General features: G+C 36.0%; 1 protein-coding gene across 1 annotated transcript in view; it reads right to left on the bottom strand.

Moving 5' to 3' along the window:
- Positions 1 to 7,858, bottom strand: part of chd1l (chromodomain helicase DNA binding protein 1-like) — a 106,039-nt gene extending 98,181 nt beyond the window's left edge. Inside the window, exons 1-2 of the mRNA XM_028799863.2 lie at positions 7,723 to 7,858; positions 2,380 to 2,492 (exon numbers count right to left, since the gene is read on the bottom strand). Of these exons, the coding sequence (XP_028655696.1) occupies positions 2,380 to 2,492; positions 7,723 to 7,819 (210 nt within the window). The 5' untranslated portion in view covers positions 7,820 to 7,858. The remainder of the gene's footprint in view (positions 1 to 2,379; positions 2,493 to 7,722) is intronic.
- Positions 7,859 to 17,394: the final 9,536 nt, after the last annotated feature.

A 17,394-nucleotide genomic window follows, 5' to 3' on the forward strand; every position in this document is an offset into this window, starting at 1 on the left:
CAATGCTGGATTTGGCAACCACTGCCTGTATTGTGGACCTATTGAGGCTGCACTGCCAGCTGACCAAGAACAGATGAAGCCTGGTGCTAGAATTTTATTTTTGTATCTTGCTATTCAGACACTTTAAAAATTGAATTGGTATAAATGTATGTATATACAATCAGTGACCACTTTAAGTAAAGTCTGTCTAGTATTGGATAAAAAAAAACTTTTGCATCCGGAAGAGCTTTGATATGTAAAAGAAATTGCCAAGAACAGTTCCTGTAGAGTTTTTGCCTATAGTTTTGTGGTATCAACTTCACTCTCATGTCATCCTAAAAGTACTCAAGTGAGATATGGGGATTGTGCTACCTACTGGAATAAACTTAAAAATAAATAAATAAAATAAATCTTAAACTCAAGACAAACCATGTTAGACCATTTTTCTCCTTCTTACCTTTAATAAGACCTTGTAACTGGCAACCTTTATGTGAAAGGCAAATGGATCAATCTTAGAAAATAACTAAATGATAAGCTTTCAAAATTCTGGTTGCAAAGTGGTGAATATCCTTTAAATAATATTTTTTATAAGCACATTTAGTTTTAATGACAGTAGGAAAGTCTTTTGGATATGTCTCTATAAACCTACCAAAATTGGATTTTGTAATTTTGTCTCACACTTCTTCATGAAAAACCTCAGTCAAACAGGAAAGGATCTCCCACAGCCTTCTCTAGGCAGTACACAGAGTATGTTTTTTTTATTTTATTGAATTAAGGTGTAAGATCTGAAAGGGACAAAAAATTGTAGGTATCTGGCCCCATTTATTTTACTCTACACCCTGGCCAAAGTCCCTGTGCCCTCTTTTCTGATTTGTGTTTTTTTTTTTGCCTGATGAGCAGTGCTTGCTTTATGCAAAACACCATATTTTATACTATTATATACTGTGACATGAAATTGCATTTGGCCTTTCCTGATTTCCTTTGGAATTTTAACACTGAAAATTTTCATGTCTTCAAATGAAGTGTAGTTTTAAATAGTGTATTAAAAATTAATTTCACTTATCTAAAGAACAGGGTTAATGTGATATTTTTTATAGCATCATTCTTCTTGACTGATCTTTTTTATCCAAAACACTTGTCAGAATTATTAACACCCCTGCATTTAATACTTTGTGTACTCTCCCTTTGTCATTATAACTCTATAGAGGCATTTCTTATAATGTTGAATGAAATGGGAGAACACATATAAATGGATCCAAAATAATTCATCCACAAAAACCCAAATTCTTCAGAGTTCTTGGACCTTAGCTAACTATTGTCAGCTAATCCCATGTTTAGGGGACCGGAACGACAACTGCAAAAAATCGATTCTGTGACAAATTATTTTTGTATGGATTTAGAGGTATGTTTTGGATTATTGTCCTGCTGAAAGACCCAACCATGAACCAGTATGAGCTGCTTAGGTAAAGGCAGACAGAAACTGATCTAAAATCATTTGATATTAGATGTCCATGATGCCATGTATTGAAACAATGTCCCCAAGATGCTTACAAAAGAGAACAGTTCCACACCATCACAGATTCACAGATTGCTTCACACTGGTGCTAAGGTACTTTTCCGCATGAGCTTGACTCATTTATTGTCAAACCCACCTCTGGCACCTGTTGCAAAAAGAGCTCTATTTGGATTAAACTGACAACAGCACTCATAAAATTCCAGAAATGTTTAGAAAACTCCAACCACTCACTTTTGTGATTTGATGTCAGCAGAGGTTTTCTTCCCGTAATTTTGTCAAAAACATCTAATAGTACTTTTGCAGATTAGTGAAACATGATGCAATCAACTGCTGCAACTGTCCAGCCAATATGGCTGAAGAAGGTTTTGTCTCACAAAACATCTTCACCGTGCGTGGATGCAAAATAGGCTTACGTCCACTTCCAGGAAGATTCAACTCAGCTCTGGTGTCTATAAGATTAAAAGCTTATAATAGCTTTTCTTGAAGCATCTTGTTTGAATTATTCATGTGCTCTCAGGTTGATCAGAGAATGACACCGTTTTAGCCAGCAGCTTTATTCATTTCCTCATCTTTGCTACCCTTCAGAGAGCTTGGGCTAGTCTCCTGGTGAAACATTGTTAAGAAGGGCCAGGTAACATTGCCTAGAGGTTAAAATAATATATTTCAAAAAACTATGTGCACTAAGTTCTGATAGACTAACAGTAAGAATTGAGACATTTTTAAAAATGGAGTGTACACTGAATAGAGGTGTATACACTAAAAGAAGCAGACGTCTATCCTAGAAAGAAGCAACTTCACTCCTTATATCACCGAAGACGCGCTGCTTAACTTTAGAAAAGACAGAAAAAGGCATCTACCACACTTAAAAAAGTGCATGGTCTTACTTGACAGGTCTTTCCCAGCCCCATTTCATCTCCCAGGATACAGCCATTCTGATTTGTGAAACATTGTGCAAGCCAGTTCACACCTTCCAACTGATAAGGTCGGAGTTTTATCCCTGTAGTAAAAAAAAGAATATGAATATTTCTGAATGGGCTCAAAATTAATTTGCTATTTTTCAGAAGGGAGATGTGTACAACTGAAGTTATTATTTATAAATGGTCCTCTGAGAAGATGGAATGCATAATAAGGAAGAGAGGAGCCAGCCTATGAGCCCTTTAGGGAGCAGACAGTTTAAACTATACAAATGATTACAAAAATATAAATTATTAAACAGATGATAAATAAATGGCGATATGCCCATGTAAGGTGAAAATCCTCAATTATAGAATACTATTCATACAAAAATTACAAGTCAGAAAGAGACAGGATTTAACTTCTGATAAGCTTAAACAGAACTTAGTAGCAACTGCACTGAGTTTCTGTACAAAGCCAAATTTCCCCTTTGACACAAATAAAGTTCTATCTGCCTACCTGCAGAATCCAGTGATTTACTTTTTCACTGTCACTATAATTTACTTGGGTGAGCAGTCGTCATGGTGACAGGGATTTGAGACTATGCATCCCGATAAATAATTGAAGAATATCAAATTTTTCAGTTTTAACAGCCTTTATAAAACTTTTACATGTACGTAATATGTAATAGCCTGGTCAAAACTCTCAAGGAGAAAGTTTAATTATCAACTTGTGTTTAATTTTAACATCGTGAGCAATACCAAGAACCAGACAAAAACAGTCTTGCCATTTATTTGTTTCCATATTAAGCACTGTGTGGAATCATGTGTTTATTTGTAAAGGTGTTTTTTTTTTCTATGCCCTGATCCCTCTCTGATGATGATGAGACAAAGCAGAGAAATGAAGATGGGTTTTATGCATGGGCATACCTGCTACACAAGTGTCCCAGTCTGGCACTTTGAAAATCTGGCCACCCTATAATTTTCCATCAGAGCACCTCATTCACCTGATATCTGTAGTGGTCACTTGCTGTAACAAAGTTTTCCTTTCAGTTGTTATTTCCAACTAGGGAATCCATTCCCGGACGAGTTAATCCATTCCCGGGAATTCGGGAACCCCGGGCTCCCAGGGATGACACAGTGCATGGGCATGTCACATGTGAATGGTTTTAGAACGACCGACACTTATTTTTAATAAAACTACTGCAATATGTTGACACAAATAAAAGACTAACCTTATGTACAAGCAGTTCATATGCTGTCATATAAGTACATGTATCTTTAGTTGCGGTAATAAGAGCGTAGAAAGCACAACGTCCTCACAGGTGACGCAGTGGTAGTGCTGCTGCTTTGCAGTAAGGAGACTGTGGAAGATTGTGAGTTTGCTTCCCGGTTCCTCCCTGTGTGGATAGCGCTTTGAGTACTGAGAACAGCGATATATAAATGTAATGAATTATTAACGTGTCCAGTGTGCGGCCGTCCAGGCAAGAACGCACCTTTGTGCAGAAGTTCATCAGCCGCTGAGAAAGCATGCTCTGCCTCCACTGAGGTAGGTGGCACAGTCATCAGATACTGATATGATACACTTGTTCTAAACAACGCCCGCGCTTGCCATTGCTCTGAAACACCGCCATTTCAGCTTTTACTAATGCATCCAGTTTCTTGTCATCATTCTGTGATGGCAAGTTTCTTGGCATAGATAATGCGGATGCAATAGACTGACTAATTGCAATTTCAAGTTGCTGTTCAAAGCTGTTGTCTGATGAAGTGCAAGCTGCAGCAATGGTACCACCTTAATTATTTTCAACTATAACTCTGTTATTTCTTGATCGATTTTTACACGCTATATATGCGAGCTTGGCTGTTCCCGTTTTCCCAGGAATTACAGCAGTGGATTCCCTATTCCCAACATTTTTCATAACTGAATACCTTTTCAAGTCCCATTTCATGAAAATTACAACAGCTTGACATGCAAAAGCAAACAACAAATTCATTATAAAAGATCTTTTTAGGTTTTATTAATTGGAAATTGCAAATTGTCACTTTGTATGAATATGAGGTGTGTGTGTTTATGTGCATAAGTGAGACAGTTCCTTATCATGAACTTGACTGCTGTCCAGGCCCGTTTTCAGCCTTTTGAGATAGCATTTGGCCCCTGAAATTGACCAAGACGGTTCTAAAACCAAGCTACTGAAATCAGTCCATTGTATCTGCACAGTCCTCAAATACACCTGAAGACTACACCATGCATACATTATTATAACTTGTTATACAATGCATTATTTGACCCTAAATTTATTTAAGCATTTTACTATATACTTCAGTTACAAGAAAATTCCAACATCATGCTGTTTATTTTCAGATGCTTTATATTTTTCAGTTCATTTGAAGCCCACAATAAAAATGAACCACACTGCTTCTGCTATTCTTTAGGATTTGATTAAGAACTCTAACTATAATCAACATTAGCATTGCAAAGTAATAATGCAGGCAAGACAAACAAATAACAACTGGACCATTATGAAAGAAGAATTTATTCTGGTAAATAGAAGGAAATCCAAACATCATACAAAATAAATTAAGAATATGGAACAAAGTAAGATTTCATTACCAAAAAAAATGCATCAGCCTTCTGTGAAGATTTGAGTGTCTGGATGCAAAGTTTGATTATAATCAAATCCAGACTACAGCTGTCACTTTCACACTTTTAATTCTATAGATCTATCTGTAATTAATATAATAGAATGGTAGGCTTTCTATTTTACCAGGCAACTATGTATCATCTTTTACCGAACAGGTACATATTTTGTAGACATTCTGACCAGGCAGCAAAACCTTTTTCTATTTTTTAGTCATTTTTAATTTGCTGTATAAAAGCACCTGTGGTGGCAGGAAAATTATACATAACCTTCAGATGAACAATGATAAGGATGCAGTTAGAATGTCAAGTGTCCCATGTATTCTAATAATAAAGGTCTTTACTCAGCTGCGCTCATTTTGAACTTCTACCGTCATTTTTTGAAACTAAGAACATAGTGATTAAAGGTCTTTTTTAAGAAGCATCCTGTTCCTCTGGAACAAATACCAATGTTAAAATACATTGACCCAAATTCTGATCTTTATGGTTTCTGTCACAGGGCTTGCTTTTTTATATTTTAATAGATTAAGGAAGAATGTCAATCATAATTGCTACAGTTAGAAAGCCTTTTGAATGAGAGTAAATTAAAAATACCTGATTTGCGGGCTCATTTTTCTGGTAGGATACCAGACCCAATACTAATGCTACCCTATATACTTTCTAAATGAATCTTCTAAAGAGAGAATAAAGCTTGTTTCTTCCTCACTTCTGCTAAAAAGTAAACTCTTCCTTGATACCTGCTTGAGCTTTCTCAGGAAGTGTAGTCTTCCACTAGATGGCAGTATATGCCGAGACTTAGTTTACTGATTAATTTGTTTGTTTATTAACATCAATATTTTTCTATACACATATTTTCCATACTTGGCTTAGTGGAAGTCATTGTGTTATATGAAATAGCATTTTACCACATGATGGCACATTAGTGCAGTGGATAGAACTGCTGTCTTGCAACTCCAGAGTCCTGACCCAGGCACAGTCTGTGTGGAGCTGGCACGTTCTTTTATTGATTTCATTGAAAGTTGTACTACACTTCTTTTTCCACATCTCAAAAAAGTGTGAGGTAGGTTAAATAACTTAGTTTTGGTGTGTGCACAAGAATCCCCAGTGATGGACTGGCAACCAATTCACAGTTGACTCCTGCCTTGTGCCCAGTGCTGTTGGGATAGGGTCAAGCCCCTAAACCCTAAACTCAATTAAGTAGGCTCAATAATGAATGGGTTGATGAATTTAAATGGTTTCTCAAGCTTTACACTTCACATTTTATTTTTGTAGATCTTATGAAAATGCGGACATACAGGCTCCGTGCCAGCAGACTACACTCAAGTAATATGTATTCATTACTCCAATAAACAATAGTTACAACATTTACTATTTCCTATCAGATGCCAAGTTTATTAACCATAAAATGAGACAATCTTAATTTTTATGTAGCAAAATTAACAAACCATAAAATCACAAAGTGGAAACAATAAATCTAAACTGAAGTGTTCCGCATAATATATGGAATGCAAAGTAAGAATCTTCTCTCTGTGGGAAAATTCTGTTCTATTGAGTGTCAGTTTGGGCAACATATCAAATACTTGCAAAAAAAAAAAAAACATTTACAGAGCAATTATGTTCAAACTAACAATAATAGATTTCACTGAACTAACAGCTAAGTTTAATGCATACCGAGAAATTTATTTATGAATCACCCTGTCTGCATACTTGCATCCTGATACATACTGTATATACAGTACAGTTGGATAGACGTCACTCAGAAAGTGGTCAAATCATATTGGGGTGGCTAATGTGTATACATGTAAGATTTATTTTTCTTTTATAAATCTGGTTATAATATATACAAACCAATTAAGGTTGGTTGGGAGCAGGAGATTATATATATATATATATATATATATATATATATATATATATATATATATATATATATTATACTAAAAAGAAGAGGGGTTTTGTTTATATCTCATAAGTATCTCTAACTGGCGGCGTGTACTAAAATACAAAAGTTATGATTCTCGCTTTCGTTGTTCAATATTTTCATAAAAAAAAACAAAAAACATAGCAACCTAAAACAAACGATATTTTTACTTCTTATTCATTTCAGATCTCATGACTAACCTTGAAAGACGGAGTGTCATCGATGTGTCCTGGTATGTCCAGAATATACTCGTTATCGCTCGATGTTGTCAGGTATGCTGGGACTACCAGTAAAGCCGATCTTTTTTATTTATTAAACTAAATCATTGACTTAAGGATAGACATTTTGTAGCGCTTACGGCTCATAGGATATTTTATATTGGTAAAACACAAGCATGACATAAAGAAAAATAAAAAGGCAAAAACAATAACTGGAATATGTTAAACCTAAAGACACATTATTAACTTTACTGCAAAAGTTTCATACACAACAAGTGTCATAAATTAAACTAGGTATTAAAGTTTCAACAAAGATAGTTAATTAATTGTAATACCACGTGGCTCTAAAATTACTGATGGTTCGTTAGGTGACCGTAAACGATGAGCAGTGAATGGGCATACATGTACACTAAATTGGCAAATGCCTGTCATCGCCTTCACTTCCTGGATACCCCAAACCCGTAAATGCACTGAAATCAAAGAAACCGCGCGCCAATTCAGAGAAGCTACGAAGAAGCAGAAAACACACTGCGTCCCAATGACAGCAAGCGACCAACCTGTCAACCCCCATTTCTCCAAATTTTCTGACAAGAACACCTGCTCCTTCTTCTTCGGCTTAATTTCACTCTGAACATCGCATAAAAACTTTGCCATCTCTTCTTAGGTCTGTTCGAGAGTGCAGCAGGACATTCGTGTACATCATATCCGGTTAAGGCGAAGTTGGCGAATTTCGTCGCATTTTTGTGATGTCATTCGAATTCTCGACCCAAAAAGCGCATAGTGCGAAGATGTCTAAACCCTCGGGTATCTATCAGTAAATTTCATGTTTTATTTTATTTTACACGCACAGGTATAGACCAGTGGATTTTATTTATAATTAATCTTCAATTGATTATGGGGAGATACCACATCCATAATGAATTCTGCACCAAAAATTAGTTTAAAATAGAATTTTGGAACTTTATGTTAAAACCATTCGCAATATTAAAAAATAAGAAAGCTAAAAAAAACAATTGACATGTTAAATTCTATTAAATTGTTTATGTAAATTAGTTAAATACCTCTGACCTTGTCTTATATGTTATAAGTTGTATCACTGTTACTTATTAGATAGATAGATAGATAGATAGATAGATACTTTATTAATCCCAATGGGAAATTATTATTACTATATGCTGTATTATAAGTTTAATTGTGTATTGTTAATTGTTTATATTATTGTATTTTTTCTTATAAATAAAACCTTGTGAATTGCAAAGAAAGAAAGAAATACGTTATGCGAGGACATGAAGATGAATTTTACAATTTTAGCCATGAATATTTGGTATGTTATTACTATTAAATAGGGTATTTGACAAGAAGTGTAATACTTTTATTAGATAATTATTAATACATTCATACAAGAGACTCTTCTTTGACATCTCAGAGGTTGAGTCAACAAAGGAATTTGCTTTTAGTGTGGACTGTTTCCTATGGATGTTTTCCTTGTAAAAAAAAGCTGGTAGAAGGGTTACAGAATTGAACAGATTTTCCTGTCACGTTATTTGTTAAATCAATTGAAATGTTTTGAACTTGAAGAGAAGAACTGATAGGGAAATCCATCTTTAATTTTATTATGTTCAGTTTTATTTCAGTAATATTTTGTTTAGCCCAGATGAACATTTCATGATTAATCAAGCTACATTTTATATATGCAAGGTGAAGTTTTCCAGAAAGTTACAATACACTACAACATGAGTGTAAAGGAGCATAAAATGTCAACAAAACAAAGTAAATTTGACTTTTTTGTTCTGTTGAGGGTTTTCAGGTTTGATTATTTATTAATTGTGTTAACGTCCCTTTTTTGTTTTGTTTTTTGAACATTTAATATTTATGTTTTGTGAAATTAATAACTTCCACATGCTTGATTTTTATTATATCTCTGTACAATATTATGTATTTTTTATTGTACAACACATTAAATGAAATTTTTTAAAAAAGAATGTTTGGTATGTGGGGAAAAAAATACAGAAAATGAAAAACTTTTTTTCTGTGAAGCACACTTTTAAAATTCAGACTGATCTCAATGTCGTGTCATTTGACATCGGCTGAACATGTCTCGCTTGACTAAGCTTCATTTTACAATTGAAGCTCAGTCAGGCCTGCAAACCCAAAGTGTTCCGTTTTAACTCAAAGGCAAGCTTAGCAAACTTCAAATATGCATGCATTTCATATTTAGAACATCTAAAGCCACAGGAAGAGATTGTAATATCAATAAATGGAGCTTCTGTGAATTTAAAGTCTGAGGCTGATGGGATGCGTTGTTTATTATAGTATGGAACGTTTAGAATTGTATTTAATTATTATAAAACAAAAGAACATGTAAGAGAAGAGTGGCAGCCATTTCGGTGGCTTAAGAAGAAGCAGTAACAATAATAATACAAAAGAGGAAATGTGTCCACTGTTAAGAAATTGAGAGAGGCTGCATGGCAATTAATAGCAGAATGACGTGAAATTAACCTAAGGTTGTGAATGTATGCATTGTGTAATTCACGGCTTGAGTAATAACATTTTCCTTAAATGGTCCCATTTGACTTTAAACATTCTAGTTTGTAAACGGCAGACTTTAAGTCAGAGCTTGGTGGGCCGAATTATCAATAATGACTTGTACAATGCAGCGTATAAGAACAAAGTGTACCTGTGAACTCTTGCAACCTAGCACATGTTAATGACTAACATTACCCATAACAACTCTCGCAAACATATCCAGTTTTTAATACCTGGAAAAGTTTTGGGATTAAAATGCTCAGAGATCTTTATATAGACAACATATTTGCATCTTTTGAACAATTACGTTCCAAATTCAGCCTCCCAGCTACACATTTCTTTCACTATCTTCAAATTAGAAATTTTGTTAAACAGAAACTGCCCGATTTTCCTCACCTAGTACCCTCCACAATGCTGGAAAAAAATACTGCTCAATTTTGAGGAATTAAACACCATTTCCGCATTATATAAAATCTTATTAGAGTCCCTACCTTTCAAAGACCCAAGAGGACATTGGGAAGAAGATCTCTTAATCAATATATCAGAAAAGAAGTGGAAGGTAGCAAAGCAGAGAATTCACTCAAGCTCCATATGCGCAAAGCATAGAATTATTCAACTAAAAATTTTATATCGAGCTCATCTGTCTCGCTTAAAACTGTCCAAAATGTTTCCAGGGCAAGATCCAACCTGCGAACGCTGCAACTAAGCTCCTGCCTCACTGGGTCACATGTTTTGGGCCTGCATCAAACTAACATCATTTTGGACCACAATCCCTCCTAACCCATTAACAGCTGTGTTCGGTGTTCTTCCAGACGGACTTGAAGTGGAGAAGGACAAGCAAACGGTGATTGCATTCACTACACTTTTGGCACGCAGACTTATTTTGTTAAATTGGAAGAATCCTAACTCTCCTCTGATAAGTCAGTGGGAAACCGATGTTTTATATTATTTGAAATTGGAAAAAATCAAATTTTCAGTTAGAGGATCTGTACAGAATTTTTTCAAAACCTGGCAGGATCTAATCAATATTAGTTTAGAATAAGAGAAATAACTATTACCACATTTATTTCCCTTCTCCATTTTTTATTTACCTATATATATTTCTTCCTTTCTTTTGTTTATTGTTGCCTTATTAAAAAGCCCTAAGCAATTCTCCTTTGGCTAAGTTCTCCTTCTCAGGGGTGGGGTTTGATTTGTCTTCAATTTTTTTTTTTGTTATAAATTGATCTATTTGTATGGAATGATTACAATAAAATTAATAAATAAAAAAAAAAAAAAAGATTAACATTACCTTTAAAAAATAGATTCTCCAGGAAATGGTTTAATTTACAACATTTTAATTAAAGCTAGTAAGTGCAATGGCCAGATACCAGTAATAGAGAAATTTATTGCTTGCTTATGCACAAACTGTTAATGTCAACTGAAACAATGGTCTTTGCAGCTGTTCATTCATTGCAAAGATTTCTGTCTGTTTATGCTTCTATGCTTGCTTTCACTAATTTTCCTTTGTGTGAAGACATGCTCACAACTGTATGTGATACCAAATAATAATGCCATGCACATAGCATGCTTGCAAAGCCTTGGAACCAGATCCTGAGGAATATGCAGTCTGTAGAAATCAAGCAGAGAAACTTTAGGTAAACTTAATTTTAAGTTCACTTCTGTAATACTGTTCAGTTACTTCCAGTTCTAAGATTTCTGGAACCTTGCTCACAAGTAGAGATGAAAATATTACAAAACCTAGCCGTGCCTAAAATCCTGAAATCAAAATTCAAATTCACAACAAATGACAGTAATCTGAGCTGGTATATTCCACATTTCTGTCTGAATGCTGATCCTTAAAATTGAGAACATTAATAGGTTTTGAGTTTTACAACTGGCTCCAATTATTGTACAGTTTGAAGAATGGAGAAAAAGGTAATACATTAACAGCTCTGTACTAAAATTGAAATGAGCTCACCCGTAGAGCTATAACAACCCCTCTGTTCTGACTTGGCGATAAAAGTGTTTGAAAAACATACATGAATTATGGTGTCATTGGCAATAGCTGCATTTTACCCCCATCTCACCAAACACACTTGTAAGTACAGGACTAATCTATTCTGGTTGATCTGCACCTTTGTCCATGTAACTACCTTCTTTCACATTTGTAAATGGGACTCTTTAAGTTGATTTGTGCACAGACCCAGAGTCACACCCAAAATTCCTCTTTCAGAGGTGCATCTGCCACCCAATGTCTTTGCAAGTAAGTTTAGCAACATGCAATCAAATTCTTTAAAATTGCTCACTGAGACCAAGCAAGCAAGTAGTGTGGCATGAAAAGCTCTAATGTAGCCTGCTTTATTCTTAACAGTTTGTATGACAAAGTTTTGCACCTTCTTCTCCTGTCTGCATGGGTTTTTCTCTGCATCATTCTAAAGACGTACATATTATTTGGAGTGGTGATTCTATGTGCATGTAATTGTACCCTGCAATGCAATTAAATACTGTTCTGGGTAGAGACCAGCATTTCTGGACTTTTGTTACTAGAAGCAAATGTCAGCTTTGATGCGATCAGTACTTCACAAGGGAACCATCTTCCTCTTTATTGCTTCAATGTGCTATCAAAAGGGAATGTGAGCATAGTGGTGCACCAATGAAGCTGGAGTAAGATGGTTTTGGAATTATCTGTTTATTGCTTCAGAACCATTTTGGTACTGGTCCTGAGGTCCAAAAGCTGGTATCAAAACTGAAGTCAGAATTTTAGTTCCAATCCAATACTAGTTCAGGCTTAGTTCATTCTTTGATAGACTTTGACCACCAAAGTCTCTGGATTGCATTAAATCGGTTTGAAAATGTGTTCTTTTTAGTCAACTAAAACTATGATATGAAAGGAGGATGGTAACTATAAATAACCTAGATCTAAGTAGGGCATGAGAGATAATTAACTGGCTTTGAAATGGCAAAGTTGAATGTGAGGAAAGGACAGTATCTGATTTGGCCAACCCACACAGCATGATATTGCATTCCACCCAGGTTATTTACTGTATCTTTGGGCAAAGGTTACGTGTTCTGTGTATTATATCAAATGTCTACACCATAGACCAACAAATAAGACACCATACTTAGGATCAACAGTCTTTTGGAAACAGCACTACTGCGCCATAGCTGTGCTTTTCATGTGTACTATAGCAATACATGAGACACACTGTATTGCAGTTTTACATATTCTGTTGAGTAGCCAGAAAATATGACTGTACAATTGTGGAAGTGCATACTTACCTGGAGCTGTCATGATTTTTGTAGCAGTTAAGTTCCTCAGTATAATAGCACATTGAAAAAACGTAGAATGAAACAAGCCTCCCCTTAATTTTAATAATTTGTCCTTTGGAATGGCTGAAACCTCCAGCCCCATATTTGTGTATATCCCAAGTTAATTTATTTCCTTTTCCAGTTCTCGTCACCATCTCTGTATAACCTGTGACTGTGATGCTCCCTTTGGAGACTGGCCCCATTCTACTCTGTCCAGAGGAACACCACCTTGTACCCTTAGAAAACCTTAAAGAAATATAAATACAAAAGTTGAGACTCACATTTGTGTGTTGGCTTTCACACTCACAATCTGGCTTAGCAGCAAACCAGCAGCCACTGATTTAATGCGAGACTCATGTCTTTTCATGTGGTCACCCATTAAAACCCTTGGAAGCTGTACAAAATTGATTGAGTCTGCATTTATTTTTATTGAAAATATGCTGCCTCTTGCCAAGCCTCAGTTCAGAGAATGTGAGCTTCAGTTTTACAGGGAATGTGTGAAAACCAGCAGTGGGCCACTTATCAAAGGGATTATTAGAAAGGCATTTCTAAGAGGGTTAAAAAAATAATTGCAGCTTTGCTGTCCTCACATTAAGTTTGTGTGAAAACAAGGCAATGCACACAAATACAGGAAAGCTGCAGCAGTAAATGCCATGCCGGTCCTCTATGCCGGTGGCCTTATGGATTCTGCCACTATTGCTTTGGAAGTAGGCTGTCATTTTCTGTGTCTAGCTCATTTTGGAACCTTTGCGTGCACCTCTAGTTTCTTTTGCTGTAAATAGCAGAAGAGGAAAACAAGTAGTTGAAAGCTAGCAAGGTTGTCATTTGGACCACTGGTATAGTTTGAAATGTTCTAGCAGACAGCTAAATCCAAAGAAATGGACAAGGTTTGCAGTTAAGGAGATACAGGCAGTGGCCGAGTGGATGGAAACACTTGAGCAAATGAGAGACAGAAGGTTTACTGGAAGGAAATGTTTCCATTCAAGCAAACATGCAAACTAACTTATTACTTCACTATTATATACATGGTGCACAGGCCTTGTTAGCTATAGCAGTAGAGTGTTGTACTGTGTTAGCCATAGATTGATACAGGAGAAAGTAGGGTGAAATGACACCTTTTATTGGATAACTAAATAGATTACAAATGCAAGCTTTTGAGGCAGCTAAGGCCCCTTCACCAGGACCTTGCCTGATGAAGGGGCCTTAGCTGCCTCGAAAGCTTGCATTTGTAATCTATTTAGTTAGCCAATAAAAGGTGTCATTTCACCCTACTCTCTCTTGTTAGCTATAGTGATGGTTAGCTAGGTTTAGAAAAATAAAGCACTTAGGAATTTTGAAAGAAGGATACATATAAGCCTCAGTGACAATGACATCCTATCTTGTTCATTTTTCATGCAGAACACTGTGTAAAGTGATGTAAATTTGGAGCTTGGAGGGAAGACCATTATCTATAAAGTGTACTTAAAACCGTGATGGCCTTTTCAAGCATTCTGAGCTTCACCAAGCAACATCTTCTGTTCCTAAGCAACATTTCTTGTGGAATTGTTTGCACTTTTTTTCATCTAGCCCGCTACAATCCTGAAACCCTTGCCTGATTATTACAATATTTAGTCTGATGTCATACTACATGACTCAATACGATTTCAAGTTGGAAAGCATGTCATATTTAACATTAGCCGTTGCTGAATCTTGTCAACCCTGTCCTCTGTTTGCCCAGTCTAAAATACTTCACTTTCCTTCTTCCCTTTCATCCACCATTATTCTTCATGTTTGTGAGCATTATATGCATTATGCCTCAGGTTGAGTGCTGTTAAATTTTGCAGAAACAAGGGCCATTCCTTGACTGGCAACTCAATAAGGGAAAATCAAAACATTTAATGTGAGGCAGAGAACATCATGCTCAGGTTTCTGTGGGTGATAGGACACTCTGTCAATGTCCACAGCTTGCTGTGATATTCATAAGATTATATAAATTAAGTCTACAACTGAACTTCCTAAGAAACATAGTGGGACACACTGATTTAATGTAAGCAGTTAACACTTGCCCACTGGAATCAATTCCAGCATCATTAGGTGCATGACGAAGTCTGGAAAACTGTTAATCACTGATCACATTCATGCTAATATTTAAACTCATTCATAGTGGGCCAATTTTAGTTATGAATTGCACAAACCTACACATCTTCAGAATGTGTCAGGAAGTTAGACTAACAGAGGCAGAAACCCATGAAGAGACCATTGAAACTACTGTATGTATAGCATCCAGTCTCCACTACACCATTATGCTCAGGTGCAATGATGTTATTCAAAATTTTAAAACAGAAAAAAAAAATCATAAGAACATAAGCAAAATTTTGATGATAGTGGGCCATTCTGCCCAAGTCTGTATTCTCTTCGAGTTCATGCACTTTGATTCAGCTGACTCTAGGGTATCTGCCATTCTACCTCTTTTTATTGTCGTCTACAAAATTAATAAGTTACATTTTTAAGTAGACAATTTGTATAAAATAAAAAGAGCAGTTGCTCTAGCTTTAATCTTACAGGACCCCAGTTTTAACATCATCTAATACCAAAAAATGTTCCCCACATTGTAACACTTTGCTTTCTGTGTTTCAGCCAATAATTCCCCTACTCCACACACACATCTTCCAGTCTGCCCTCTAGTCTCTCGTGTGGCACCTCATTAAAAGGTCTTTGAGTATTGAGATCATTCACATCTATACATTAAAAAATGTCCTTTAATTAGTTCATGCGATTTATATATATGTTTATTTTATTTATATATATTTTATTTTAGTGATAATTTGACTTTAATATTTTCTAATATTAAAATCTAGGTTTAAACCAAAACAACTATTTTATTCCATAATAAAGTCAGAAAATAGCTGGCATTGAACGTGGTGATGAGTCCTAACAGCAGGTAGCAGCATGTGAAGCTGTTAGAAGTCCATGTTTTGTCTATAGGTGACTCAGCAGAGTAAAGAATTGACATTGGGTTCAGAAGAATAGATAAAAAGCTACAGATTGGTGCCAAAACATAATCAGACCGAGCTTGGTGGATCCAGGTAACGTTCTGCTATCACTGCTTCACAATAAACTTGGTTTAGTGATTCAGTTTGTCAGAGCATTATCAACAGATACAGAATGTTTTATGTATTTGCGTCAAAGTTTCTGGGTTTGTCTGAAGCTAAATTCAAAGGAATCTGATATTAAAAGTCATTTCTGATGCAGCATTTAATGGTATGATAATCAACCTGGAAGAAGAGGCCTGGGTACCATTCAAAAAACAAATTTCAATGGTTTTACGTAACAATAAAGTTCCAAATTACACTACACAACAAAGTTTTTGCTTCTTGAATACTGTTGGGTGTTTCTTATAGATTTTTGGGTGCTGATCACGAATATCACATCAAACGTTACCCATCATGTACCATTTCAGAGAAATCTTCAGTTTTGTCATAATTTTTTTCTTATATTTGTATACAAACATTTTCGCTCCCGTAAGTGACTTATTAACAACGGTTTGTGCAGCCTGGGCATGTCCAGGCCTGGAATCAGGCCAGGTTGGAAGCTGTTCACAGGAAGTTGACATCCTGGGCATGACTGGGCAGGTCTGAACGAGCTTGACGCTGTCTTCAGCATGCTATAAAGGTGGCTTGCATACAGCGATCCTGCTCATTTGGTTAATATAGATAGTCAGTGTGTATGTATAGTAAAGTATAGTATCTGTAGCAATATAACAGTAAGTAAGCTTGATGCTATAGACGTTTTGGTGTCGGCGATATGTCTCATCAATGTCATAACAGCCTCGATACATTCTGCTATATCTGTGGTGAATATACACTTGCGCCTCAGAGACGTTGGATGACTGCTCTCGTGAAGAAAGCTTATCATTTGTATTTCGGCTGCAAAACTGGTGATCAAGACAAGGAATGGACACCTCACATTTGCTGTGTGACATGTGTTGTCAGTCTGAGAGCCTGGCTCAGAGGCACTCGAAAGATGATGCCGTTTGCTGTTCCGATGATATGGCGAGAACAGAAAGACCATGTGATGGACAGTTACTTCTGTTTGACTAATGTGTCTGGTTTCTCTGCCAAAAACAAGAAGTCAATTGAATATCCTAATCTGCCTCAGCAATGAGACCCATACCACATGATGACAGTCTTCCAATTCCGAAACCACCAGAGGATTGGACCTTAGACGAACCAAATGAAGAAACTGCAATGCAGGGTACTGACAGTGACACTGACCCGGATTTTGAACCGTGCTCATCAGGCGATCCACATCTGATAACACAGTCAGAATTGAACAATTTGGTCAGAGATTTGGGTCTGTCAAAAGCAAAAGCTGAGCTTCTGGGTTTGATACTGCAGGAATGGTGTTTGCAGTCACCAGGTACGAAAATTTCT

The sequence above is a fragment of the Erpetoichthys calabaricus genome, chromosome 4 (genome assembly GCF_900747795.2).
Source record: "Erpetoichthys calabaricus chromosome 4, fErpCal1.3, whole genome shotgun sequence".
Taxonomy (NCBI): domain Eukaryota; kingdom Metazoa; phylum Chordata; class Cladistia; order Polypteriformes; family Polypteridae; genus Erpetoichthys; species Erpetoichthys calabaricus.